The sequence below is a fragment of the Zonotrichia leucophrys genome, chromosome Z (assembly GCF_028769735.1).
Source record: "Zonotrichia leucophrys gambelii isolate GWCS_2022_RI chromosome Z, RI_Zleu_2.0, whole genome shotgun sequence".
Lineage (NCBI taxonomy): Eukaryota > Metazoa > Chordata > Aves > Passeriformes > Passerellidae > Zonotrichia > Zonotrichia leucophrys.
Genome location: NC_088200.1, coordinates 19,776,932 through 19,804,889, shown reverse-complemented (window position 1 = coordinate 19,804,889; position 27,958 = coordinate 19,776,932). Strand labels below are relative to the sequence as shown.

At 38.9% G+C, this 27,958-nt stretch overlaps 2 protein-coding genes and 1 long non-coding RNA gene across 5 annotated transcripts; 2 read left to right on the top strand and 1 right to left on the bottom strand.

The window, feature by feature from the left end:
• The first annotated feature begins 2,264 nt into the window (after positions 1 to 2,264).
• Positions 2,265 to 6,614, top strand: LYSMD3 (LysM domain containing 3). Its single transcript, XM_064736099.1, has 2 exons — positions 2,265 to 2,743; positions 4,725 to 6,614. The coding sequence occupies exons 1-2, from the start codon at positions 2,483 to 2,485 to the stop codon at positions 5,331 to 5,333; spliced, it is 870 nt and encodes a 289-aa protein (XP_064592169.1). The 5' UTR covers positions 2,265 to 2,482; the 3' UTR covers positions 5,334 to 6,614.
• A 9,187-nt stretch (positions 6,615 to 15,801) lies between these two features.
• Positions 15,802 to 22,161, bottom strand: LOC135459440 (uncharacterized). Of its 3 annotated transcripts, XR_010443033.1 has the most exons (4): positions 22,055 to 22,161; positions 21,580 to 21,783; positions 20,014 to 20,097; positions 15,802 to 19,863 (listed from the first exon to the last, which is right to left on the bottom strand). It is a non-coding gene; the product is annotated as an uncharacterized LOC135459440 (long non-coding RNA). The 3 variants fall into 3 exon arrangements; XR_010443032.1 differs by having other exon boundaries at positions 20,014 to 21,783; XR_010443034.1 differs by lacking the exon at positions 21,580 to 21,783.
• A 74-nt stretch (positions 22,162 to 22,235) lies between these two features.
• MBLAC2 (metallo-beta-lactamase domain containing 2) lies at positions 22,236 to 27,750 on the top strand. Its single transcript, XM_064735498.1, has 2 exons — positions 22,236 to 22,726; positions 24,259 to 27,750. Exons 1-2 carry the CDS (start codon positions 22,282 to 22,284, stop codon positions 24,645 to 24,647), a joined length of 834 nt encoding a protein of 277 aa, XP_064591568.1. The 5' UTR covers positions 22,236 to 22,281; the 3' UTR covers positions 24,648 to 27,750.
• Positions 27,751 to 27,958: the final 208 nt, after the last annotated feature.

The window sequence follows — 27,958 nt, the reverse complement described above, 5'->3', positions numbered from 1 at the left end:
GAGTCTCATAAAACAGTCTTTCAAAAGCATGAATAGGATCTGAATCATCAGTTTCCCAGCTACAGATAACTGCAGTTACTTCACTTCTATTACAAAAGCTTCCTTTAGAAAACAAAACAGAACTGCTTGGTGCTGCAAATATTCCTTACAAGTTATGGTACTTCTTAATAGATGAAATCCTAAATCTCTAAGTTAAAATTAATTTTCCTCAATATCCCACAAGAAAACTTTGGGCTTATGGGAAATTAATTCAATTTTGTTATCTTCAACACTGCTCTTTCCAGAAATACAGTGGTGGAAGGCTCATTCTACCTGCATTTAGCATCCCCAAAAAGACATAAAATCATTCTGGGACTACTACAAATATGTTCACACATTTGTCATGTAATCTGACAATCCAAGCTTTGTTGGATACCAGCTTCTATCTAAGCCTTCAGTTTAGCTGTGTTAATCAGCACAAGCTGTGCTTCTGACCCATGATAAAAATAGAAAGCTTATTTCTGAGCAGGCTTTGATTGATAAGATGCTATGAAAGAAGAAATTGCACCAGTCTAGGAGAAACCACACTGTTCACAGTTAATTAAACCTGAAACACTCAGCAAAGAAAATGTTTTGTGGGGCCCAAGTGTCAAGAAAATACCCTTAACTAGGCTACTAAACGGTTTAGAAACTGTCTGGACTTATAAGAAACTTTGGTATGAGGAAATTATAACTACACTAGGTATCCACTGGGCTCTTTTCACAAGTGCAGAATAAGAAAGACAGAAAATTAGCTTCAATGAACTTGTAGAACTTCCTATAGGAACAGTATCACATTTAAATGCTAGTACTAGTCCATGCTTCTTCACAAACAGCAGTGATCAGACCTGCATGAAATTGCCAGCTTGTTATTTTGTGCTGACTTCTGTAACTGAGAATATTTCTACTCTTTCAGGCAAACCTCTATGTTCTTGAGAGAAATGTACTGCTCGTGTTGATGCTATTTGGCTAGGGAGCACCTAGACAGTCTTGGGAATACCTTTATTTTAACTCATCCATCCCGTATATATAACAGAATACTATTTCAAAGTAGATACAATGTGTAAAATATACACACAAAAAATGGGCTGACATACAAGAACACAATGTGCCTTCACAGCTTGTTTCACAATATCTGGAAATATGGCTTCAATTAAGTTTCTGTGGGTGTGAATGTGACACTTCATGGAGCTACACAATTGTAAGCTCTTATTTTTATGTCTTCAGACTCAAGTCATCTGGTTTTCTAAAGTAAAGACATTAAAAGAAAATAATTTTTTAATATCAAACATGTTTCTAACCACTTTGGTTGTTTAGCAAGGCTCAAATACAAACCCTAATTTAAAAGTACCTTAAGATCAAATTTAATCTATTTTCAAGAACCAGACCTGCAAACTCATTTGCCTTCAACAATTTTTAACATATTTAGCCTTAGAGCCCTCTGTTTTTTTAATACTTTACTCCTGCTAAGGCTGTGTCAGCAAAAAGACACACTAAGTTAAATCTATCTAGGACATCCATCTATTGCCTCAGCACCCTAAAAGCTGCTGACAGACCCCTACAGCAGAAATTATTCTGCTAGGAAAAGAAAGCTGAAATATCGACAGGGTTAAATTTGTGGTACCTCTCTTGAGAGAAAGATCTATCAGTGAGGGCTAGATTTCTGTACCTCTGCACTACTAGTGCTGAGGGGACAGGTATGAAGAGATTATAAAGAAACTGCCTGGCAGCTTCTGAAGGTGCAGCAAGGCTGTAAGAGCCAGGCGGGACTAAGAGACAGAGAACCTGGAAAGGAACTGCAAACGCTAGGGAAAAAAAAAAACAAAAAACAAAAAAAAAAAAAACAAAACAAAAACAGTCTCAGAAGAACCCTTTTAATTATTCAAATACATGGCAACTTCGTGCATCTGAGCAGACTACTTTCTCCAGAAAGAGGATCAGCAAGAGCACGCCGGGGGCTCCAGGAAGACGAGGGTGAAACGCCTCCTCGCCCGGCGGCGCCGGCCCCGCGCTCCGGCCTCCAATGCCGAGCGGCTCAGCCGGAGCGTTCTCTGGGCCGCAGCGGAGCAGAGCGGGCCGGAGCGACACAGCGCCCGCGCCAGGCGGGGCTAGAAGGCGCTCTCCCGCCGGGCCGGCTCCGGCTAGGCTCGGCTAAGCCCCGGGGCCGCCTCCCGCCACCCCCGCCCCCGAGGCTGCGTGCGGCCGGCGCCTGGGCGGGGCCGCGCTGCGGACGTGGCAGCGCGGCCGCCATCGCGGTGGGTACCATGTGGAGTGGGGGCAAGTAAAGCTGCGGTCCGGGGCGGAACGGGCCGGCACGGCACGACTCTCACCTCCCCACGGCGGCGTGGCTGGCGGCTGCTGAGCCTGGAGGGAGCTGGGCGGGGGCGAGGAGGAGGGGCCGGCGTGGGGCTCCCCGCGGAGGGCGCCACGCCTGCGGTCCGTTCCACAGGGCCACCCGCGGAGCATGGCCGGCAGAGGCGCTGGCAGCGGCCCGCAGCCGTCCGCCGTGGCACAGCCGCTCACCGGCGGTCACTTGTACCCTTTCGTGAGCACGGAGAGCGAGGGGCCCGAGGAGGAGGGTGAGCTGTCGGAACTGCGGCCGCGGGGCAGGGAGAAGGTCCGGCGGAGCGCGTCGAGGGACAGGCTAGATGATATAGTCCTGCTGACGAAGGACATCCGGGAAGGGGACACGCTGAACGCGATCGCGCTGCAGTTCTGCTGCTCCGTAAGTGCCCGGGCGCGGGGCCCGCGAGGCCGGTCCCGGGCCGGCTGCGCCCGGAGGCAGCGCGTAGCAAACGCCGTGTGTCTCAGAAGTGGAAAATTACGTCAGGATTGTTCGTGTTACAGGGCAGGGACAGGTTTCGTGGGCTTTCCCCCTTAAAAGTAATATAAGTGTGAGAAACAAGTGCATAGTTTTGGTTGTGACACTTCTCAAGAGTGTTACATTCACAGCTGTTCTCCAGTCACCAGTCGGCACATCTAGTGCCATCCTCGCTGTTGGGCTGGGGGACAAGGGTGAACTATCTTAAGGGTTTGTGTGGAGCCCTAATTCCATCACAATAGGGGGAAAAATCATCCATATTTTTCTTTTGAATTCCGCTAAATTGCCCTAGTATTTTAAGCATGAGCTTGCTGTACTTTTGGGAACTTTCCACCCCTGTGCGCCCTTCTTTGTGTTCACTACTTCAAGCTCAGTTCTTACATTATTCTGGTAAATGTCCTGCCTACCCACTAATTTTGGCTGCCAGTACTATTAAGGCAATGGCTTTGGTCTTGGTTTTTGTTTCCAGTTGAAACAGGAAATCAGCTGTGTGTGTTGATGGGACTGACTGCTAAGTGCACAGGTGCCATGAGGTCAAGTTGAAATTCTGTATATACAGAATATGCTGTCATCTAATTCTTCAGGCAGAAACAGAATTGTGGGCCTCCTGTTGTGACTTGAGGTATTAAAGTCTTGACATAACTAATCATGGCAGACCTTAGCCTCAATAACCAAGTCTTGGCTTCAGAACCTACTGCAGTTGGGTATTTTGAGCAGCTTTATGAGGTCAGGCCTCACTAAAAAAGGAAGAATAACTAAATTGTGCTCTTTATTGCAAATCCAAGAGAATGTGAAGAGCAATCCCAGGACTTGAGGCAGAAAGTATAAGTTGCATTGTGGTGGAATCATAAATTGCTGCATTTGGCAGTCTTTTTATTCTTACCCAATTTATTGAACATCATACACTTAACAAACACACCGCTATAGTAGCTGAAGGACTTCTACACATTAAAAAGGTTTGTGTGAACTTGGATACAGTGCATCTTCAAGTGAGCATAATTCCTGTGTGCTTTGCAGGTGTTGCAGAAAAGCACTGATTTGGAAGTACTTCATTATGGTGAAGTTTGTGGCTGTGCCTGCTACAGTGAGGGAGTTACCATCTGAAAGTGAAGCCATGATTATCCCAGTGCACTTAAATCCCTGCAGAATGTTTCATATTAGACTTAAAATCTGAACTTACTGCAGGCAAAGTGAGATTAATTTTGAACAAGAGTAGGAAAAGGGGAGAGCTGACTTATGTAAGGTAGATGACAGTAGTTTAAAAGTTATACTTGTTTTCTGCCTTAGCCCCCAGAAGCAGCAAAAAATCACACCGGTGGCTAGGTGAATTGCAAACTCATACTTTGTAGTAACTACTAACTCAGAACTTTTTCACTGAATTAGAAATTACCAGTAATTTACATAATTTGAAAACTTAAAGTGAGGTGAATTCTCATTAATTTCGCAGAGATAGTTGCCAGTTGAGAGTTGAACATACATATAACTTAATGTATCTGCGTGAAGTGACTTTCAGTCTTATCTGAAGTGGGAGGGGTTTTGCATCATAATTAATTTCCTTCTTGCTGTAAAGTTGTTAAGATTTGGTCTTTGACCTCTTCTGACTTCATACTGTATGAATGGGTATCAATTAAAAAAACCCACAAATTTAATGGTAATAAAACCCAAAGGCCTTGCCCTAGACTTCACCTTAAAATCTGAACTTAATTTGAGCAAAATGATATTTTGAACAAAAATATGGAAGAGGAGAGCTGACTTGGGTAGGGCAAAAACAAAGGTCTTATCTTTGTTTCCTTACAAAAGACTTGTATTTCTTAAAGGTGTAGTACTGTTATGGGAGTTTTGGTTCAATGGAATATGATGTTTTAGCTGTTGTTTTCATTTTTAGGTTGCAGATATCAAGAGAGTTAACAATCTTATCAACGATCAAGATTTTTTTGCCCTGAGGTCTATCAGAATTCCAGTGAAAAAGTTCAGTGTATTGACTGAAACCCATATATCTCCAAAAGGAAGACCAGCTCTTCGGCCTGCTCTGTGTTCCCCAGAAGTACAGGAAACGCCTCTTTGTGATAAATTCTCTGCTAATGAGACTGCTGGCAACTTCTTAAAAGAAGTCGATCGAGATATAGAAGAAATAGTGAAGTGTAATGATACAAAGAGAGAGAATCTGAATGAAGTTGTTTCTGCTTTAGCAGCCCAACAGATCTGTTTTGAAACTGATGGTAAAACTAAAAAATTCAAGGATCCTTACTATGGAGCAGACTGGGGTATAGGATGGTGGACAGCAGTAGTGATAATGTTGATTATTGGCATAGTAACTCCAGTTTTTTATCTCCTGTATTATGAAGTTCTAGTGAAAGCAGATGTCAGTCACCATTTTCCAATGGAATCTTCTCATTTGTTTGTCACAGCAGTATCACATCAGAAAGAAACAGAAAATGGAATAAATCCAACAAATATTATGAAAGTTGATAATCAAGGAGACCTTCAGCATTAATAGTGGAAGACCCTAGACAACTGTTGTTTGTAGATAACTTAGGTAAAGAGGAATCCACAGAATGCAAAATGCACTTGGAATGCAGAGAAATGTACTGATGTGTGACTTGCCTTTATGGGCAGTGTTTCACAACAAGGATATTTCTGGGGATCACATAATCTGAATATGCCTGAGATAGACAATTTACAAGACTGGGGTGTATATTAAGGTATGAAGTAATCTCTAAAGCTTTGCACCTTTTTCTGTTTTGATAGGCATGTTTCTTAATTAATGATGAGGTAAAAAAATATAGTTCAAACTAACACACAAGGAGTCTGTGTTTTACAGCCCAGAAGTGGGCATATGGGGATAGCTAACGTTTAAACATCTGAAAGGATTTACAGAATTCATAGTACACTTGACATTTTAATATCAGGTTTACAGTTCTAAGTTTAAGTGCTGTTCTCATCATTTAATCTTTCTTATAGAGTAAGATTTCTTTTAAAACTCAGTCATTCCATAATTAATAGCCAGCATGAAGTTCTTTTTTACAGAGGCAGTAGCAAAACACTTAAACTGGAATCTTAAAATCTTGTGCCTATAGTCAACCCATTCTTCAGTACTTTTCAGTATAGACACTAGGATAATTTGTTTTCTCTGTGATTCTGTGCCTCAACACAGTCCACTTAGGAGTCCTCTTGACATTTTACATTGTTCTGTGGTATTCTGCTGAAAACTGACTGAACTGCATTCTCATCTGGTCACCTGTGTGTAGAATGAAAGAAGTGCTAAGTGTGGCACATTGCTTTAACTGCCCCAGTAGTCCTTATTTTCTGCTAATAGATGTATCTTTTTCCCCTTCCAGTTGATCTCAGTTCAGGACCAACTGATTCTTCAGATAGCAGTCATGTGGGTACTGAGCATACTTATACTGCTCTTGTGCCCACGAACCTCAAGCTCTTAACTTTTTTCTGAAATATCCTAGAAGACTTCAAATGATACTTAATGCCTGCTAGCAAATTTGAGCAGAATAGACAACTTGTACTACAGACTTGTACTTTACATCTTCGTGTATTTATTAACCAATCCCCTCTTGAATGTTTCTCTTGGAGTTTCATGATCAACCTTGGTTTTTCCCCTCTTTTTCTTCCCCATCTAAAAATGCTTCAAGATAAAAAAAAAAAACAAAAAAACCCCATAAAAAACATAAATAAAGCCCCACACCTCTGGACTCTTCATACAGAAAGGAGGTACCTGTGTACTCAGAATACTTCTAAATAAAAACTGAGATGGTGCCTATAATTATTTTGGTTATATTTGCCTTGTGGAGTAAGAATTCCATTGCCCTGTTCAAAACAGTATTTATTACCAAAACCCAGGATAACAAACTTGATCAGGACGTAAAAATAAGTGGAAAAACAGACAGCATCCTTTAAACTACTATTGTAATTTTTTTAATGAATGTCTTGACTAAGTATATGCAGTATAAAAAGGTAAAGTGAACATGTTCTAACTGTTGAGGTATTCCAAAATGCTTTGTGAGATTCTGAGAGTGAAGACTTAGGCCCCATTTATTCTTGGAGCACCTGTTTCCCCAAGAAGTGGAGCAGAGAGTCTTCACTGGCATGCCAAGTGTATGAACAAGAATTGCTTAACTTGTATTATTTTGAAATTGAGGCAGGCCAAAGCTTGAAGGAAAATAGTGTAAAGTTAACTAAGTTACTGTTGAACCTTTTGATTAAAAGAGCATCTGTGGAGATCGTGAGCCTACTCATAGTCTCCACACTAGAAAAGGGATTACAAACAGCATGAACTTGATGGTTTGCATAACACTTGTTTTCAAAGATCCTTTCAAATAGTAGTTATTTTCTTTAAGCAAATATGCCAGTAAGACAAACACTGAGGTAGCAGTTCTTTATGCAAAAATGCTTCACAAAATAATTTATGGTGGCTAAAGTGATACAGCTCTCATGGTTAAAACTTTAAAAGGTGACTCACTCCGACAAGAAAGCTTTGGCACATAAAAAACAAATGCTTTCTATATGGGATGAAATTTGGTATATAATGCATAATTTTTTGCTGCATAATTTTATTGTTTTCCTTCTCCCATCCTGTTGCTGAAACTCACCAGTTCTAATACTTTATCCTTCCAATTCTTATGGATTCATTAAAGAACATTAAATTAGCTATTGTGATGATGCAGCATAAGCCTAATATATAGCACATACCTGGACTGATGGTTACTAAATTGCTGTTGGTACAGAAATTAAGTTAACTGTGGTTGTGGTTCGACTAGGTCAGGAAGGTCTCTGACCTGTTGATGTATGAGTACAGAAGTCTGTGGTGGTACAGTTAAAGAGTCCTCTAGTGTGTCCCAGACTTTGGGTTTTTACAGTGCCAAAGACCTGTGGCTTACTGGCACTGAGTTAAGGGTGATGTGCCTTCATTTACCTTAAAATAAGCAGTCTTCACAGAAACACAAAGGAATAGCTATTTTATGGGACCATACTCCATACCAAGAGCCTGGTATGTTTTTACATATGTATTATGTAACATATTTTATACAGTACATTTTTAATTAGAGTTAACTTTATCAGAAGATACAGTAGAACTCTTTTCAAGACTGTAGGACTCCTGATCCTGGTAATCTACAACCATCAGCTGGCTTGCCTTTCTGCAGAATGTGGGGATCTTTACAGCTTTTTTCCAAAGTACAATACAGCCAGTAATTCATCATCACAGCCTAGAATAAACTAGATAACTGCTCTGTCAGGAACTTAAATCTTATTCGAGATAAAATCTGTGAAGGTAGTCTTCTACAAATTGACTTCTTAAACAAACAAACAAAACCAAAGACAAATAAACAAAAGAAACCCCAAAAGCAAACAAAAAAGGGCCAAAACCTCCACAAACATGGAATAATTGAGTTGTAAATCACCTTTTGGAATAATTGCAACACATTCAGTTTTAAACTTAAGTGCATACTGCACTGCTGGATCATAAAAAAATCTAAATGTTTCAAGTCTGGTATACTTTGGAATAAGTTCTCACAAATAGTCTTCGTAATTTATAAAAGGGCTGAAAATACAACTATGTGAAATACTTCTGAGTGAGGATGCAAGTCTTATTTTAAATACTTCTGCTCCTCTGCTTTTAGAAAAACGTAAGTAATATATGTAAAATGAAGATTTTATTTTAGACTGCAGTGAAAATGGTGCCTCTAATATATTTTTAATTCTGTGTATTTTGCATGTTTTATTACAGCAGTCTACTACTTGTATTTGTTTAGGCCAATTTTTATGTATGGTCTCCAATAAAAATTCTTAGCCAGCAAGTACTTTGTTGGCAGTATTCATATCTAGCATACCATAATTGTAGCCTTTATTCTGTTCATGCCTTGTAAACTTTGAACTTCTCTGCATAAATTTTGGAGAACACTTTAGTTCTTAGAAATAGGTACGAACAAGTAAGGGAGGGATCAGTGAAGTTCTTAGACGGTGAGATGACACTAAAGCAATATTCTTCTGTGCTATAAATTAGGATTTGAATATATGCATGTCCAAATTTGAAGTTTGCTGCAGACTAAAGAACAGTCATAAGTTTTACTGGCATTATGGTCTTGCAATAAATTCTAAGCAATCAGAAAATCAGCTGCTAAGCAGAGGTGTGAGTATTACACCTCTGGAAGAGCACAGTCTTAACTGCTTTTCAGAAGTGCCCTGGCACTGATGTGTTTCTTTGCAGAACTTGTTCCTAATATATGGCTTTATTTACCATAGCTAAACTAATCCTGGAGGGTCCAGCCTAAGACTTTGCAATTCCCTCTGGATGACAGAGGTCACTACAGTTTACCTCTTAAAGGACTCAAAAAAAACCTGATTTTTACCAGAGTAATTTTTCTCAACAGTGCAGTAGGAAGGCAGTTGCCCATTAGATGAATGGGGAAAGTAATCAGTACTCAAGAATTACTGTCTGCTAGAGAATAAGATACTGTACTTCTTCAGGCAAGCCACAACTTGTCAACAGATTTTGTTACTCATGCAGTAACTCTTTCCTAGCATTAATTTTATGGTTCCATCTATTTGCATTTTTTTTTGTAGGGAGTAAGGAGTCTCACCATTCACCTTGCACAGGGAGAACAACTAGCAGAAGCAGTTATAGTCACAGCAAGCAAATTTAATTTTTAGCATCCTTGCCTCATTCACATCTTCTGTGTTTTGTATATCAGAAGTTCACAGAATAATGCAGAATTGTTTCCCAGTCATCAGTAAGGTGAAACACTTTTTTAAAAAGAAAATAACACTTCAAAACCAATCAACATAAAAAGCCCAAAACCCCTGATCAACAGTAATGTACTAACAATAAAAAAATATTATTTTTTACTATCAAAAGACAGTAAGATATAGAAAATGTGCTGTCATAGCATTCTTCAAACATCTAATCTCAGTAGTAAGTTTTCAATACAACAGCTGTTGGTTTTCAAATAAAAAGGATGCTTCCAAACATTAAGCTTTGGCTTTTTCTTGGCATTCTTTTATTTTTCTAATTAGGACATCATGCATTGGTCCTTCCAAGTCAGTTTATGTTGAAATGCACAGCTGTCAGTTATTTTCAGTTACCTGAACTCAGAAGTTACTTAAAGTTCTTCAAAGGAGTCAGCTACCAACAAGCAGCTTATGTCCATAAAAGCTCTGTGTCTTTTTTTTTATAGTGGTCATCAAGAATTTCATTATTTGTTTTAACATTTTACTGTTGAGGCATAGAATTGACTAGTGAAAATGCTTAGACAATTTCAAGTAAAATGCATACTTCTTTTTTCTGTGCAGAGGAAACACAATGGCATACTCTATTCTATCCATAGGCATTCCAGAGGACCTTTAAAAGGGCATGTCTGCCAAGCACCTAGCAAAAGAACAAAACAAAGGATTCCCTAGCCTCTTTTACAGAATAGTACAATTAAACTCCAGTGTGTTTTTGGACAGTCTGCTTAAAACTAACAGAGCTAAAACATTAAGTCTATTTATACTCAACCTATCTCCATAATTCTGCTTCATGTAGTATAAGGCTTGAGCAGTTTAATACTTAGAAACAACAGCTACTATGTTGCTTCAACCATATTGTCATCACTGACAACACCAAAACCATCTCCTTCTCAAAATGGGAAGAAACATAGTCATTTTCCTAAAGCAATGGGGAAAAAATCACTATATGTGTAGAGAAGACAATTTATAGAAGAAAAGTTATTTAAACTGCACTTGAGCATCCACACTTTAAAACAGTAATAGATTATTGGGAAAGAAAAAGGAAAATACTGTAATGAAGTCCTGATATATATGAAACAACAGGCATCACTGTTTTCGTGATAAAAAGGAGTAATTGTGTGTATTGATTGTGTCAATACATTCTTATATACAAGATCTTTATATCAGAGCTCTTTGTGAGTAACAGGTCTAGAGCAGTCGCTTAAATTTATAATACAATGTAGTGCAATAAAGATAATTAATGTAATAATTTCTCCCAAAACAACTCTGCCTTTTTGGGAGCTTGGGACATTTATTTGCCAGCTAACACACTATCAATGACTGAGATCTGACTCTGTATAAATAGGAAAACTAACATTATGCCTCTTCATGCTCTTCTTCATCATATTTGTCTGGTTCTTCTGCTTCTTCATCATCTTCACCTTCGTCTTTTGTCTTTCTCATCTTCAGGTTTGGTTTTTTTTCCTCATCCTTCTTTTTTAGCGCCTGTCACAAGGCAATCTCTTAACAAGGTAATCCCATATTACAGCAACAGCATATCGTCCACACTACCAGAGAGTTGAGATGCACTTAACAGCAAGACAGTTAGCATAACAATGCTGTGCAAATGTTGTTTGTCAATATTTAAAGCAATATGATGTGAAGCACAAGAACTTAATAAGGATTTACTTGGTCAAGCATCAGCCATAAAAAACCATGTCCTGTGTAATAAACTGAGATGACAATTTCCCTTTATCATCCACTGTTAGAACAGATGACAGAAGACCATGTCATACTTGATAAAGCAGTACCTCATACTGTATGTAATAATATAACTACTTTAAACAACTGGTGAATCACCAGGAGAAAAAAATATAAAGCTGTTTCACCTTAAAGGTTCCCACTGACACATGGTAAGTAATTGCCAACAAAACAGAGGTCATGTATGTTTCTTCTCAACTTAGTAAATTAAGTTCCAACATCAGTAGATGGGTGAAACAGCAACAGATTTAAAAACGCTGGCACTAGTTCCTCCTTCTGTAAGCTCCAATAGGAGCTCTACTATTTACATTAGACTGTGTTGCTACCCAGCGAAGAGCAGTTGGTCGTTGTGTTCAGGTACAAACAAAAGCAAAGAAAGTCACTTCACCACAGCCAGACTCAGACCACCAGTACCACCACCCTTGTGCCACCATGCTGCAGGACAGTTGTCCGTCGAAGTAGCAAGACAGGACCAGAAAAAGTCTGTGCTTGTTATTCCATTTGTACTAGTAAACATATTAGGTTTCACTTTCCTTCAATGTCTATTGTAAAATTTAGAAAGAGTATGCACATCTTACTTCATTTTTTTTCAATGACATCCAGATTACTTTTAGGCTCAGAGTTTTTTGCCTTTTTTGTTTTTGCACCTGGTGAAATAAAATACATAACTGTTATTTTTTTTGTTAATGTGAAAAAGACAAATTCTCTTGTTTTACTTGTTCTTAAGAGTAAATACATCCTGACTATGCCACAGAAATCCCATACTGTCTGTATTAAAATTACCTGAGACTTTGAGCTACATCCTTCACAGAGATGCAAATGTCTGATTTACATAAGAGATGCTAGAAGGCCAGGCTGAAATTCAGTTTGAACAAATAGTTGACCAAAGGCTGGGCTAAAACACAACAATCAGCTTCACAAAATACTAGTCACCTATATACCTAAAAAAATGCTAAGAAACTAGAAGAGAATCTCACTTGTTATGTTTAATCATCTTGAAAAAATAAAAACTCATTTTTACTGACTTATACAAAACATTAATGATGGATACTTGAGACAAGTAGATGTTAGAAAAAGGCAGAAGTTCATTAGCTCTAACAGAAGGCATGATTAATACAGCTACATGGCTTTTTGACTACAGTTGGCTCTCATCTAATGAATCTATGTTGTGTATTTCTGCATAGTCCCCTGATTCATAAGCATAATCTTTATCAAGTTACTCCCTGATTAACTGTATGGTGGAGCAAAGATCAAAAATAGCAAACTATATACCCAGGTAAGAGTTATGTGAGTGGCAGCACCCTAAACCAAAGTTCCCCAAATGCTCAAGAACAGAGAACACTGGGAACTGCTGAGAAAACACTTATATTTTATCAAAAGCATTAGTCATAAACAACATTGAGTTTATTTCAGTGTTTTGGCCTAGGAAAGGATTATATGACTAACGCACTGCACAGAGCTCAGGGGAGTCAATCTGCTCTGCAAAAACATGAACAGCATCAAAGCAAACACATCCGGTATGAAGTAGGCTTTTAGGAAAACAAGCAGAAAGTGCAATTCACAATTATCATCCCTGCACAACCTCCTGCAGGCTTTTACAGATAATACATAAAGAACAAACAGACATGAGATTTGTGTCTTAAGAGCTGGGCATCTTTGGCCCTTATAAATTAGAAAACATGGTGTGTAATTTGCAGGCAACCCCAGGAAGAAATGTGAATCTTGACTCCATGTTTCAGAAGGCTGATTTATTATTTTATGGTATATATTATATTAAAAGAAAATGATATATTAAAACTATACTAAAGAAAGAGAGAGAAGACATCAGATGGCTAGCAAAGAAAAGAATGAATAATAAAATCTTGTGACTGCTCACAACCTCAACACAGCTGGCTGTCATTGGTCATCAAGTAAAAACAACCACGAGACCAATCAAATATGCACCTGTTGATAAACCATCTCAAGACCACATTCCACAGCCATCAGATAATTATTGTTTACATTTCATTTCTGAGGCCTCAGCTTCTCAGGAAAAAAAATCCTAGCGAAAGGATTTTCATAAAATATGTCAGTGACAACACTGACCCATTGTTAGAACTATGGGAGCAAAATAGCTCCCTATGTTATGTACCTTAGAGGTGCAATAAAATACAGTCTAATACCTGGTCTTCCAGTACTTGGGCTAAAATGCATACATTTGAGTGCTACATACCTATGCATATGGCTGGCCTACAATGTCAACTGAACCCAGATGACATTTTTATTTATCTTATTTATGTATTTTTTCTTTTCAGCAGGCACTGCTGGTATCTAGGATTTTGCATTTCTCAGCCCAGGGTCAGTGTGGAATTCTACCCAAAGTTTTGTCACTGAGAAGGCAGTTAAAACATTGAGGGAAACCAGAAAGAGGGAGGGCAGGTGTAAAAGTAAAGCTGCCTCTGCACATTGAACTGTATTGATCCCAAAACCACTCCTGCAGGCTAAAAAGGGAGAATGGTAGGAGCTTGGTTTGAATTTCTGTACAAATTCTGTTGATTTGTTCACCTTTGTTCCACCATGGTTAAAGTGTCACCTAAGCTATACGTCAAAAGAGACAAGTACCAGGAGCTCTAATGGGTCATTGATCAGCTATGTACAAACCTTCTGACTAATATATAACTCTGTATCATCGGGATTCCACAAAAAAAAAAAAGAAAAAAAACCCAAAAAAGCAAAAAACAAACAACAACTAAATGTATCATCAGAAGTCCACAAAAAACCCTTAGCCTCACATTGTTTTTGCTTTTAGGGGAACCTGGTTTTTAATCCAATCAAATTCTGATGGTCAGCTGATCTTTGCCATTACAACATGTAGAGGAATGTACTTTTAAGAGCCAGTAGAGAAACTGGAACTAAAGAAAGAAAAATTCCCCCATTGCCCCATTGAGCAGTCATTCTCTTTGTATGATCTCAGGGTGAAAACTATTGTACATAGGCTTATAAAAGCCCAGAGTTTCTTCTTTTGGAATAAAACCCAGGTAATAACCCACATTAAGTTACATATAAAAGGCCTAAAAAATTCAAAAATCAACCAAATCATTAACAAGATAATTGAGAAACCAAAATATAAAGGAAATCTGAACAGCCAGTTATTATTGAATAGGATGAGTGCTGACTAAAGATACAAGTTTTCAAAACAAGAAAGATTTGTGGATTTTTTTTTAATTTTTCACTGTTACATATCTTGTATGTTAACACGGTGCATCAACATAAAAGGCAGAATAAAGGAAGGTAAGTCTGTTCCAATAAGTTAAAACATCCTACAGAAGCAAAGCAAAAATCACAGAAGGCACACTAATAAAATATTTATGGAAAAAATTTTCCAAAAGCGTTAATGATTTAGCCTAATTAACATTTCTAGCATTTTTTCCTCTAAGTATCTCCGTTACAGCTTCTGTCTCTCAACTACTACGTAATATTTGTTTCTTAAAATATATAACATACCTTTTTTGTTTGCCTTTTTTTCTCATCTCTCCTGGGAGTCTTCTCCTATCTGTACAGAAAATGGCTTTAATATAGAAAAATTATGATTTACAGCAGTAATCCTTCCCCTGCCACCAGGGAAAGGAAGGGTGCTTGATCATATTTACATATATGCCAAAATGTTTTAGTACAACAGTTATAGGGAATTCTAGCTGTAACTAAAATTGAGGAACGGGAGTCAGGATTGCCATTTTACCCACACAATGACAACTGGCTTCTGTGCCAAGGAGACAAAATTCAGCCATTCCAGTGGCCCACAGGCTCTTCAACTTACTTATTATGTAATTAAGTTTGCAGTAGTGAGCTGTAAAGATATGGTTTGGGAAGGCTAGTATTTAAACACATAGCTTCCCAGGACAGACATAAAGCTAGGTTATTTTTAGTAACATCCATGTTTGCTGCCCGTTCAAAACTCTTATGAAGTGACTAAAGAAAAAGGAGAGTAAGAGTGAGAGCTAAAGTTTGCATTTGTGCTGCCAATCAGTTATTCCAACAGGGTAAAGAAATAAAAGCAGATTCTTTCCGTCTTTCTTTTTTTTTTTGGACAAAACAATACTCACCTTGATCTAAAATCATGTCCTCAAAATACAGGACTGGAAGGAATATGAGACTTGGTAATAATTTCTTACCTTTTTTATTGTTTGAAAAACAGTGAATCAAATACTTAAAAGATCAGAACATTTCACAGGCTCATAGAAAATTAGCCTTCGATAACCTCAGCTATTTCCTGGTGCCTACGTTTCCTGCTCCTTTGCATTGTCCTGGTACTCCTGACTATCTCTCAATTGCTACAGAGAAAGTGTTACTCAGTTCACAGTCAAGGCAATCCAGACAGTCCTTGATATTTACCTGTAACCGAACATAGAGTATATTTTTCTAATCTCATGTTGAACAGTTTCTCGTTGTTAAACAGTAAAAAACTGAGCAAAAACCGCACCCCAAAACAAACAAAAAACACCCAATACTCCAAAAATACTGTGATTTATTCTTTTATCCTTGAAAAGCATGGAATTGTTAAATGCAGATTTATTCAGAGACTAAGTTGAAAACATCAGATACAACAGTAACTCTCTACTCTTCAAGAGTTTCACAATCAAACTTTTATTACAAAACCAGTGAGCAACATTTAACATCACTGTGTTATTCATAAATAGCATCCAGTATTCCCAAGTCTCAAAAGGTTGTGTCTGATCACCAGCTTCCAAGACTTCCAGTACTTCTGCAATGGAAGAGCTTTGCATCCTATCCAAAACAGCAGCTAAACATTTAATCAATTTAACCTTCTTTCAGGCACAAGAAGTAAATTTAGAAATTCATTGTAAATAATACAGTAGTCATACAGTACAAGTACATTCATTTATACATGGATAATAACCTTTTACATACAATCTCTAATGCCAAAAGTAATACCAAAACTTTAGTATTTTTAAATCAGTCACATTTTTTCTTGACAAATTGCCACATGCAAAATCCACTTCATGCAAAATTACTGAACCTGATTGCACTGTTAACCCAAGTAGGGATAATATTTGCAGATATTTTACAAAAAATAGTAACAAACCTTTAGTGTCAAAAACTTCTAGCACATAATCACAGACTCACAGAATGACAGAAGAGTTTGAGTTGGAAGGGACCTTAAACATCATCTTGTTCTAACCCCACTGACATGGGAAGGGACACCTTCCACTAGATCGGGTTACTCAAAGCCCCGAGCCTGGCATTGAACACCTCCAGAAATGGGGCATCCACAATTTCCCTGAGCAACCTGTGTCAGTGCCTCAACACCCTCACAGTAAAGAATTTCTTCTTAATGTCTAATCTAAACCTATTCTCTTTCAATTTGAACCTATTCCCCTTTGTCCTGTCACTACATGCTATTGCCCCATCTTTTCTGTAAATTCCCTTTAGATACTGAAAGGCTGCAATTAGGTCAGCCTGAAGACTTTTCCAAGCTGAATAATCTCAATTCTCTCAGGCTCTCCTCATAGGAGAAGTTCTCCTTCCCTCTAATCAACTGAGTGGCCTCTTCTGGACTTGTTCCAACAGGTCCATGTCCTTCCTGTTCTGGGACCCCAGAGCTTATGCAGAACCGCAGGTGGGGTCCCACCAAAACAGGGAAGAGGGGAACAATCCCTCCCTCAACGTGCTGGCACTGGTCCAACCCAGGTGCAGCACTTGCACTCACTATTAAAACTACATGAGATTCCCATGCACCCACTTCTCCAGTCTGTCTGGAGACTGGAGAAGGTCTCTCTGTGGCATTCCATCCTTCAGGTGCGTACTCACCACGGAAAAAGAAGACATCATAGATGAAGCTAAATCTTAAACTTAGTTATTATGAAGGCAAACAGAAAACCTTCTCAAAATTGTGCATGAAAGAGTTTACAATTAAAATAACAGTGTCTCAAGGGGCATTCATAGATGTAGGAAACTACCAGCAAAGAGAGGAAAAGAAACAAGTAGTTTTGATTTCAGTTCAAGGCTCTTTAGTGAGGAAAAAATTGCTGATGCCATCAGTAAAAAAATCCATTGACTGACTCTTGCCACTCACAACCACGGAACTAATTCCAAACCACTGCCAACGTGGCAGTCACCCAGTCTTGGCAGATACATGCACAGGAAAATATGAGTGATTCGTAACTTACATAGTGGGGTAAATAAAGAAATTTCTATAGAATATGCCGGCTATTCTCTCAAAATGAGTGTTGAATGATGGAAATCTATGCTATTTGGCACATTTCACATCAAAATTTCCAGGTAGAAGGAGACAGGGCTTTCATTTGCTACCTGAATAATGAAAAATAGATAGATACATCCTAACTAATAAAACGTTTCCCTTCTCACACTTCAAAGGACCACCTGGCTCACAGATACTGCTCTGAGGTTTTATAACAATCCATTCACTCTTGTAGCAAAGACAATTTATCAAGTTCCTGCTTACAGCCCACTTTGTAACACCCTCTTACTTTTACAAAATGTTCTGTTAACCAGGTAACAGAAAATATCAGTAAAAAAAAATCTACTCCACAGTTTTCTTAAAGCTAGACCACTTTTGCCACAGAATGCAGTCCCAGAGACAACTGCACACTACAATTGAGATAAAAACAAGCTTTTTAAATTGAAGACCATCATTGATGTAATTATAACCCACCCCTCAGATGTGGCATTTTGTACAAAATCAAGGGAAAAAAATTATTAAAACTGTTACACAGTCATTCATAGTAATCCTAAACTCTTAACTGCCAAAAGCAATTATTCTCACCAACCAAACTTTCTCAGAAACTATTCCTTCTCTCTTCAGTCAGAGTGGTATTTTTCTTAACCACTTCTATGATAGTGTTACAGCTACATTAAGTATGCTATTCTATGATAGTGTTACAGCTACATTAAGTATGCTATCTAATAACATGGACACTCTTCTCATGACTATTATCATGAGGTTGTGTTGTCTAAAACCAGGCCCTCACACAGTTTCTACCAGATGAATTTAAATGAAATGTTAAGGGTTGGATTTTTGGGATTTGAGGGAGGTTTTTTGTAGGGGTTTGCTTTTGGGGTGTTTTGTTTTTGTTTAACTTGAACCTTGAAAGTGAGAAAGATAAATATGCAAAAACAGTTTTAAAAGTATCCAGAATACTACAGGCAGAATTATAGAATGGATGTTGTTTCTCTCATGTGATAAATGGTGCTAAATCAATAAGTGAGTGGTAGGTTGCAAAGCATGAAGTGTATCAGAAGTCCCAGATCTGGACCATGAAAGGAGCTTACTGCTTCCATCTATATTTGCAAGTTGTCCAATACTTTAAATCACTTAATGTTGCTGATGTTCCTTAATTGAGTTTCTAATTGCATTTACAGAAACTTTGTGTGAACTCAGAAAGTGTCTAACAGGAATATGCAACAGCAATAATTCACTGCTTCAAATACTTTCACTGTAAGTTAGTCAAAGCTGTAACGTACTTTTGGTCATTGTCCAGTCATTAAATCAACACTTGAATTTTTTATTGATTCTACTTATACAGCTAGGTTAACTCTGATTTTTCTGAATGACACCAGATTTGCCCTGAGAAGTTTAACTTGGTTCTGAAATTTTGTTCACAGAAGGAAGAAAGCCTTTTACCTTCTCCAGGGTATACATTAAATATACTGGGGCTAGTAATTGTCCTGTTAGACTGACTGTACCTCAAAAGATGCAGTGTATACAGAATTCCAATGGCACAGAACTGTGCTACCAAGCAAACTGCAACATTCACATGAAAAACAGTTACAGATGACTTAGTAATATGAAATCACACATCTTAATTGCAATGCTGGATTAAGAGGATGAATAATATATGGTTCAGTAAGTCCAAAGCTTCCCTGGACATCAAAATGCAGTCAGAAGATGGTCTTTATTCCCCTTTGATTTTCAAATACATCCAAAATGCCAAGTCTCAATTACGCTCCCTTAATTACACAAAAGATCTTTCAGTTATTTTCAAATGCTGGCTTCTGCAGTACAGGACAATCATACACAATCTTTCATGTTTGCATAAATAGTAATTTTCTAAAATCAGCAAATTTATAGCTTCAAAGATTAATGTAAACTCATTTCAGACAAATTCAAGTATCCAGTGTATCTATTCTTGTAATGTCCAGAAAACCAAATCATGATGAGGACTTCAATGCACTAACTCCTTGCAAGCAATCCAGTTAAATATGTGATACAACAGTTAGCAAAGGGGCAGGAAAGCCCCTTTTGATGATGAATTAAGAAAAATAGTGATTTACATTATGATAAAATCCAAAATTCTTACGGGTGTTCATATATTTCATTAAGTTCTCTATGTTCTCTAAACATGAGTGTAAACATAGTTTACCTGAACACAGACTGTGCTCCAAGATACTGGCTGTACTTACTGGAAATTATGGTGAAGCTTACAGATGAAATCAGGTAGAGCTGCATCTTTACCAAAACCAACAGCCTCCATGTTCAAGGCAGATGAAGCATGTCCTCTTCCTCTACCTGACCCAGCCATTTGGATGTACTGAAAATATTATAGATCTTTAAAGATATATTTTCCTTACATGTTTCAAATTGATGTACATATTACCAAGAAAGTTACCATCTAACAAAGACTACAGGCATTTTAAAACCAGAAATCATTTTTAAATAGCAAGCCATTTTCAATGCCCACCTTAGATTCTTCCACAGACTGTAAATTTGATACAAGCATAAAGTCATCTTCATTCATTTATTTCTGCTAGCCACCTCTGCATGCCTGAAATTAGATGCACAGTATTGGTTCAACCAGAAGAACCAGAAACAGGTGGAAAAAAGTTTAAGAACTCTGAACTTCCTATGACTACACTCTAGTGTGTTTTTTTGAACTTTTCTCCAAAAGGCAGTTTGGGTTTGTCATTCATGACTTCTTCATCCTGACTATTTTTTGTCCTTAATCGTAGTAACTATTTTTGGATCTTGAAAAAGTGACACAGGCAAAGACGTAATTAAGATAATCAAAAGTCATGAAAAACTCCAGCAGGACTGCAAACTAACTGGTGAAAAAAAAAAAAAAAAAAAAGCTTGTTGTTTCTAACTGAAATATTTTAAAAGGTCATAAAAGAAGAAGAGTATCCAAAACATTTACAGTCATTTCTCTCCATTTTCATGTTATATCAAGCTTCATCTCATTAACTGCACGACCCATGGGTTGATAAATAAATCAAAATGTGAGAATGGGGGAAGATGTCAATAAATGGGCTCCAAGAGAAGCTGAAGCACTCTGATACTGATCAATCCCACAGACGACTCAGATTAGTGCAAGGTCCCAGCCCAGAAATCTCGTGAGCTGCTCACTAGTAACTGCAAGGTCACTGTACTTGCTCGGTACAACCACATTGTTCCAGACTTACTGCTGCACCTGTAGGAGTGCATCTGGTTACCCCCAGACAGAAGCAAAGACCTTTTTATTAAGGCCAGAGAAAACATGCTGATGCCAGTTTTTTTCCTACTTGTTACTTTCTACAGAAAAAAGGTCTATGTGGATAAAACAAAATCATATTCTATATTTCCATGCCACTCTGCAGTACAGAATAAATAAGCACAGAGACCTAAATAAATATTTTTTTAAGAAAAAAAAAGGGAAGGGAAGGGAAGGGAAGGGAAGGGAAGGGAAGGGAAGGGAAGGGAAGGGAAGGTCCTCTGAAAATAGGATGAATAGCATGAAAAGCAAGATGTGAGCCTTGCAGAATAGAGAAGATAAAAGACACTGTAAAGCCCCAAACATGAGCAAAAAAAAAAAAAAAAGGTAAACAGCAGAACAACACAACACAAGTTAAACGAGACACTAAGCTAACAAGGAAAGGTATTAAATGTAGTGAATATAAAGGTACATTTTTTAAAAGCTGCTTTAAAATTAATTCTTAGTAAATTTGCTTAAAATTACATTGCATCAGTCTGATGAAAATAAGCGTTAAAACTGACAGCATTTCAACTTCACATTTTTACCTAAACTTACAAATTTTTAAAAACCTCAGAATGTTTATGTTTACTGACAGCACAAAGTGACAGTGATAGATGGAAAAATCCTGAAGATTTAGACAACTAAGCCACTAAGGACGATAAAGTTACCCCAACCAGTGTTCTGTTTACCCTAGGGGATTTCTAAAAGATCAACAGGGGTTGTTTATGAGTAGTTTGTGTGTCATCTATAAAAGAGAAGATTTTCAGATTCAGGCTTTTCAATTTTCTCCAAACCTACGTATGCAGTTTCTCGGGCGTTACTCAGGGGAAGGCAGCTGATGTTTCAGGAGGGAAAGGCCCGTGGAATCCGGATCTCCGACAGCTGCCGGAACGCTGGTGCAACAACAGCAGACCTAAGAAGACTGAGCCCTCAGACGAGCTCTCTGTATCCTACGCTCTCCTCACAGCAAAATTCCTGATCGCTTTCCGGTGGTTGTGTTCTCTGATTTTGAGAGGCAGGTGCCATCAGTTAAAGGGAAGAACAAACGAAAGTACTGAACATTAAATACTGAGATTTTGTGGGTGTCGTTTTAATCTAAAGCCAGTGAAGGTGAGGGGGAGAAGATATTTGTCCTGAGTGTCACTAACCTCTGCCGCGCGAGAACAGCCCTCTCAGCCCTCCCCTTTCCCGCTCCCCGCCCCTCGCTGACAGCCCGTCACCCCTAGAGCGTCCCGCCGCTCCCCGCACGGCCGCAGCGCTTCGCCTTTACTACCCTCTCCGCCGGCGGCTCTCAGCGGCGAAGGAGGCTCAAACCAGCGCCCAGCCCTGCCGCGGCTGAACCTCCACAGCCTCTCCGGGCCTCCCCACGCCTCACCCGGCCCCGACACGCTCCGCCTGCCGCTGCCGCAGTGGGCCGGGCCCGCGCCCGCCCCGCCCCGCCCGTGCCGCCGCCGGGGCGCTGCGGGGGGCGGCTCGCGGGCCCACAGCGCCGGCAGGGCCATGTCGGCGCTGGAGTGGTTCGCGCACAAGCCCCTGGGCGGTGGTATCTTTTGGATCCAGGAACGCTTCTACGAGTCGGGCAACCGGGCCAACATCTGGCTAGTGCGGGGCTCGCAGCGAGACGTGGTGATTGACGCGGGGTTGGGACTGCGCAGCCTGCCCGACTACCTGCGTGACGCCGGGCTGCTGGCGCCGGCCGAGGGCGCCGGGCCGCGGCCGCTGCTGGCCGTGGCTACCCACGTCCACTTCGACCACTCGGGCGGGCTGCAGCACTTCGAGGAGGTGGCGGTGCACAGCGCCGAGGCGTCGGCGCTGCTCCAAGGCGACAATTACGAGGCCGTGACGTGGCTGTCAGACCGGGAGGTGGCGCGGCCGCCGCGGCCAGGCTGGAGCGCCCGGCAGTTCCGCGTCCCGCCCGTCCGGCCCAGTCGCCTGCTGCACGAGGGTAAGGGGGCGGCCTCGCCGCGCCGAGGGGTGCTGGGCGCAGTGCTCTGGGTGTTACGGAGCTGCTTCTTTGCCGCTGAGCGCCTCTTGGTTCACCCAGCTCCTCGTATAAAATAATCAAATCGATTAATTTTGTCACTCCTGTGGACCTAAAAGCCACCCGCAGTCAGCATGGGACCAAAAAGACTTGTACTGGTTAAACCGTTTTTACCAGTTCTGAAGGTTTTGGCAGCTGGGGGTTTTTTCCATCTAGAATAAGAATCACTCAGCTATTGAATACCCCAGGTTTATCCTTAGTCTTCAAACGGTATGTTAGCAGGTCATGTTCTGACATCTGATGATCTTTATTGTTTATAAGCTGTCAAAACATGGAAAGTGGAGTTAAAACAACAATTCCTGAAATATCTACTGAGAATAGTTTTTATTTTACAGAATTTACGTGAATTTTACATAAATACATTTACTGAATTTTACCTGACTTATGTAAAATTTAAAAAATCACGTGTTACTGATGTAGCATTTATAAGAAGTGGCTTGTTGCAGATAAAAAAAAAGATCATTTAGTCTCTAATGAGAGACAGTGACTAGGTTTTTTGGTAACAAAAGACCTAAACTGTGCAATACTGTTCAGTAGATGTTAAAGAGTGGGTGTCAGACAGGTGACACCTTAGGCACAGTGCTTACTCTTTTCTTGGCTTTATTAGGCCATCCCACATAGGTGCTGGAAAAGCAGAACTGAACTTACTCAAGGCTTCAGTAAAGATTGGATGACATTTAACTATAATAATAGTTAAATAACTATAGTGACATTTAACTATAGTAAATCAATAGAAGTTTAAGTTGTTTTTTTCCTCAAAAAGTAGGGAGGATTATTTTTAAAAAATACTTTTGTCAAAGAGCAAGTACACTGGCTGCCAGAGGAGCATCAGAATTCCTAAGATGTTAACTGAGACATGAAACACAAGTATCAGTTCACTGGCTGGTACAATTAAAAGGCATTCACATTTAAGCTGTCAAAAAAATGACCTAATGGTAAGAAAGTTCTGTTTTTATATCTTAATGAATGAAGTGAAGAAAGTGTGTCAAGACTGGTGTGTACCTGTCTTGGTTCTTACGTTTTAGCCTTATGCATTTTAGGAGTAACAGCAGTGCAATTCTAAGGGTAAAATTTTAATAAATTGTGAAATGTGTTCTTTGCAAACTGTCAAAGAACCAGCTTAGTTGTGTTCTTTTTGTTCCCATTTCATTTTCTCTACTGCATTGCTTTTCACATTGTGCAATTTACTAGAATGTGAGTATATTCCATTGACACAACCCAAGCCTGTGTTAACCATTAGTATAATTGGAAAATACCTTTTTGCTAAGCTTGTATTTCAGACACCTCTTTGGCACTCACAAAGTAAATAAATGCCCCACTCCCACTGTTGCAATAGGTAGTATGTATCAACGCTGCATATGAGTAGGTAGTTCTCTTTATGTCATTTTAGAAACATGGCAAATGCATACAATTTCCTGTAACAAATGTGTTTGCAGGGGATGTGATCAACCTCGGAGATCGACAGCTCACTGTCATGCACATGCCTGGTCATTCACGAGGCAGCATTTGCTTACATGACAAGGACCGGAAGATTTTGTTCAGCGGAGATGTGGTGTATGACGGATCTATGATCGACTGGCTGCCCTACAGCAGAATCAGTGACTACATTGCAAGCTGCCAGCGCCTGATGGAGTTAGTAGATAGAGGTCTTGTGGAGAAGGTACTACCTGGGCACTTTAACATATTTGGAGCAGAAAGGCTGTATCGTTTAGCTTCCAACTACATTTCCCAAGCTGGAATCTGTCACAAGATCTCTACGTGTGCTATGAGATCCATTGCAAGCATAGCACTTCGTGTTGCAAATTCAAGAATCACTTCTCAGTGACAGTTAATTTTGTGTGATCTGTCACATGCTGTAAAACCAAATGGGTTGTAAAAGCATCAATAACAAGCAGAAGCAGTATGTGTTAGCAAAAAGATGGCCAATTGATACAGGTGAGCTTAAAAAATTCTCCCTTGTTTTTTTACTTTATTCATATTTTCATAAAAACTCTGTAAACTAGTAGCTTTAGCCAAAGCTATAGTTTTTCTTTCTACTTTTTCAGAGCATTTTACATGTATTGCAATACACTGTTTTATTGAAATATATTGTTTTATTTATTTAAATTGAAATATATTGTTTTATTTTTGTTACAACTCTGGCAGATGGATATATACTAAAAGGAGAGGTTTAACATTCATGCTTGAAACCTTGTTGATATAGTACTAGACTTGTGATTATTCATCACCTCTTGTTTAGGTTTTGACCCAAGAGAACTCTTGCTAAGATCTAGTGTGTGGTAGGAGCAGTGCCATTAGGTCAGAGCAGGAGCAATACCTATGCAGGAGTGCGTGAGCAGAAAGTGATAATTCTGTAGCCATTGCCACCCGTGGACATGGTTATCTGCTGCACCTCTCACCACTTGAAGCTTTATCTTTGCAAAGTACTCGTTTGGCACTTCTTTTAGAATACACAAACACATGGCAATTCTATAGACCAAACTTTGAAGCTGTAAGTCACAGATACATCAGTTTATCACAAAAGCTTTTGGTGCAGACAGACTGTTGAGGCTTTCATATTTCCTGGTGTGGTGCAGGGAGCCACTGCACCAGGCGAGAGGGAGCAAGCAGGAGCACTCTCACTCACCATTGGCTAGGGAACTGTTCTGCTTGTAGGCTTGTGAGTTAGCAATTAGACAATTTGTGAACTAGTGAATTAATGTGTTACATTACCCTGTACAAAGTGGACTGAGATTTTGCTGGATGTGTTTATTTTTTTCAGCTTATAAAAATATTTGGAGAGTTTGTTGTTCTGGAAAGCTGAGAGAAGGGAACTGTGACAAACTTAAGGCTTTTGTTTATGCTAAAGGGTATTTTCATGTGACAGTGTTGTAACTTGGTGTTAGGGGAGGGATTGAGACTTTACCATGACCTTGCCATAGTGAAGGTGCTGCATTAAGCCAGTACACTTTTTATCACAAAGTGAATGTAGCTCACATGGTTTACTGTTTGCATCTGAAGTATGTGCTGCACGTGGTTGTTCTGAAATGTAAAGTGTGTTGCATTGAGTTTGTTCCAAAAAATATGTTGAATATATTGAGAAATGCTAAATAGCATTGCAATTTGCTTATGAAAATTGAATGTGTGATATTTAAAAGCTGCTGAAATGGTTAGTTTGTGTAATTATTCTAACAGTTTGTATATATTTAACTTTTTTAAATGGACACTGTCAGAATTTATTTTTGTACATAGACATATATGTGTTCCAAAAAAGACTGCAAATGTTTCTCTCAAATTTTAGTGCAGTTTAACTTTTCTTATTTGGCTTTCACTTCATGCAGAAGGTTTTGCCCCCATCATAGCCAATAGTAAGGGAGCCAGAGGTTTGTGCTCTCTCTAAGGCATGAGGGAGAGGAAGTTGATAGCCTTCTAAATAGATGCAAATTCTTGTGGAAAAAAGACCAACCTATTACAAAATTTAAAAAGCAACTCTGTATAAAAATGGTAAAAGCAAGTATCTTAGGTAAGGCTTTTTCCTTTTCATAGATGACTGCACTCCTGCCTTTACTGTGAATATATTCTTTACTAGGATTTGTACTGATTGTTGCCTAGTTCTTCTTAGAAGTGCCTATCTCCAAGCTGAAGCAAAATTGTGAGTGGGCAGGCCATGTGCAGAGATGCAGCACTTCAAAGAATTGTTACCAGTCAGTTCATGGTCTCTTTTTTTTTTTTTTTGAGAAATCCATGGACATCAGTGTATGACGTGAGGAGTGTTCAGTGGGTAGACTTATCTCATAAAACCAAGAGGTGTTTATCTTGCCTCAGTTGGCAGAGGAAGAAATACTAAAACAGCATGGGAAGCAGGCGGAAGGTATATATATCTCTGAAGCTTACACTGGTTATCGGGAGGATGCCATGGTGTCACAGGTTACCGACAGTATTTGAACACCAAATCAGTTGACAGTGGTGTAACATCAGTAATAATCATTCTTTTTAAACAATGCTTTTGTGAAGACTCTGGGAGCCCTGGTGGTAATCCTGTGCGTTAAAGCAGTCACCAGGAAATTCAAAGCCTGCCAGTATGGATGTCAAGTTGCTAAGTTTTGCAGATGTTCACTAGAAAAGTAAGATCACTTTGAATTGGCATACTGTGTTATACTTCTATCAGTTTGTTCATTTGATCCAATATTAGAATCTCTGTAGCCAGATTTTACTATATTTTAAAGCCTGAGCTTTTACGACAAGACTCATAGGCAACATCAGTCCAGAAGGAAAGAATAACCTCCATCCTCCATAATTTGTGTTCAAATCTGTGCTCAACATCTCTATCAGTAAAGATCCTTAAATGGTCGGGTCACTCTCAAAATGCCCTATTAAGCTATGCTTAAGTCCACTAAGTACATAACCAAAACTTTGACTTTTTTACTTTACCAAAATCTAGGGGATAATTTCCTAGCTCAGAAATGAACTTTACATGCACATAACCCAAAGTGGAGTTTGTTAGTAAATTGCTGCTAATCCAAATGAAAGTAGTTTTTTGAGTCATGAAATTATTTTTTGTATTGTGAGAAATTCACTACTATAAACAGATAAACAATATTTAAATAATCTTAAGTTAAGAGAATGGTTTCTGATTATTTTTGTTAAGACTTAACAAATTTTAATGATAAGAGTTTGACAGTGGTCCTTTAACACTACTTGGATTAAATATTTTAAAAATGCATTGTAAGTTTAAATATACTGTGTCATGTCAGCGTTTAGAACTGTGTTGATTTCTTTGTAACATCTAAATATATGTTAATGCAGTTTTCAGTAGACTGGGGAATTGATATAAAAATCAGATGGGAAGTTTTGTTCTGTAATCTGTCAAGGCTGTTACAATGTTAAACTACTGTTTGCGCATAATTAATTTTTTTCATGTATTATCATAATAAAATATTATAATCCTATGCACTTAAGTAATGATTTCTAGGTATTTCTCAACAGAAGCACTTTTCATTCTAGACGGACTATATTTACAAGTTCCTAGCAGAATTATGCTTCTGAGAAAGAAACTGCATTTAAAATGTTTACACATTGTACATGCACTTTGCCTTGTAAGAGCAGACATCTGTAGCCAAAGAAAAACAAAGTAATGCAGCTCTGTTAAGGAGAGCA

Excerpts from the sequence above, each read along its gene's own strand:
- LYSMD3 (XM_064736099.1), top strand. The coding sequence starts at position 2,483 with ATGGCCGGCAGAGGCGCTGGCAGCGGCCCGCAGCCGTCCGCCGTGGCA. Across the intron at positions 2,744-4,724 it reads CGCTGCAGTTCTGCTGCTCC|GTTGCAGATATCAAGAGAGT; the intron begins GTAAGTGCCCGG and ends TTTCATTTTTAG.
- MBLAC2 (XM_064735498.1), top strand. The coding sequence starts at position 22,282 with ATGTCGGCGCTGGAGTGGTTCGCGCACAAGCCCCTGGGCGGTGGTATC. Across the intron at positions 22,727-24,258 it reads CAGTCGCCTGCTGCACGAGG|GGGATGTGATCAACCTCGGA; the intron begins GTAAGGGGGCGG and ends ATGTGTTTGCAG.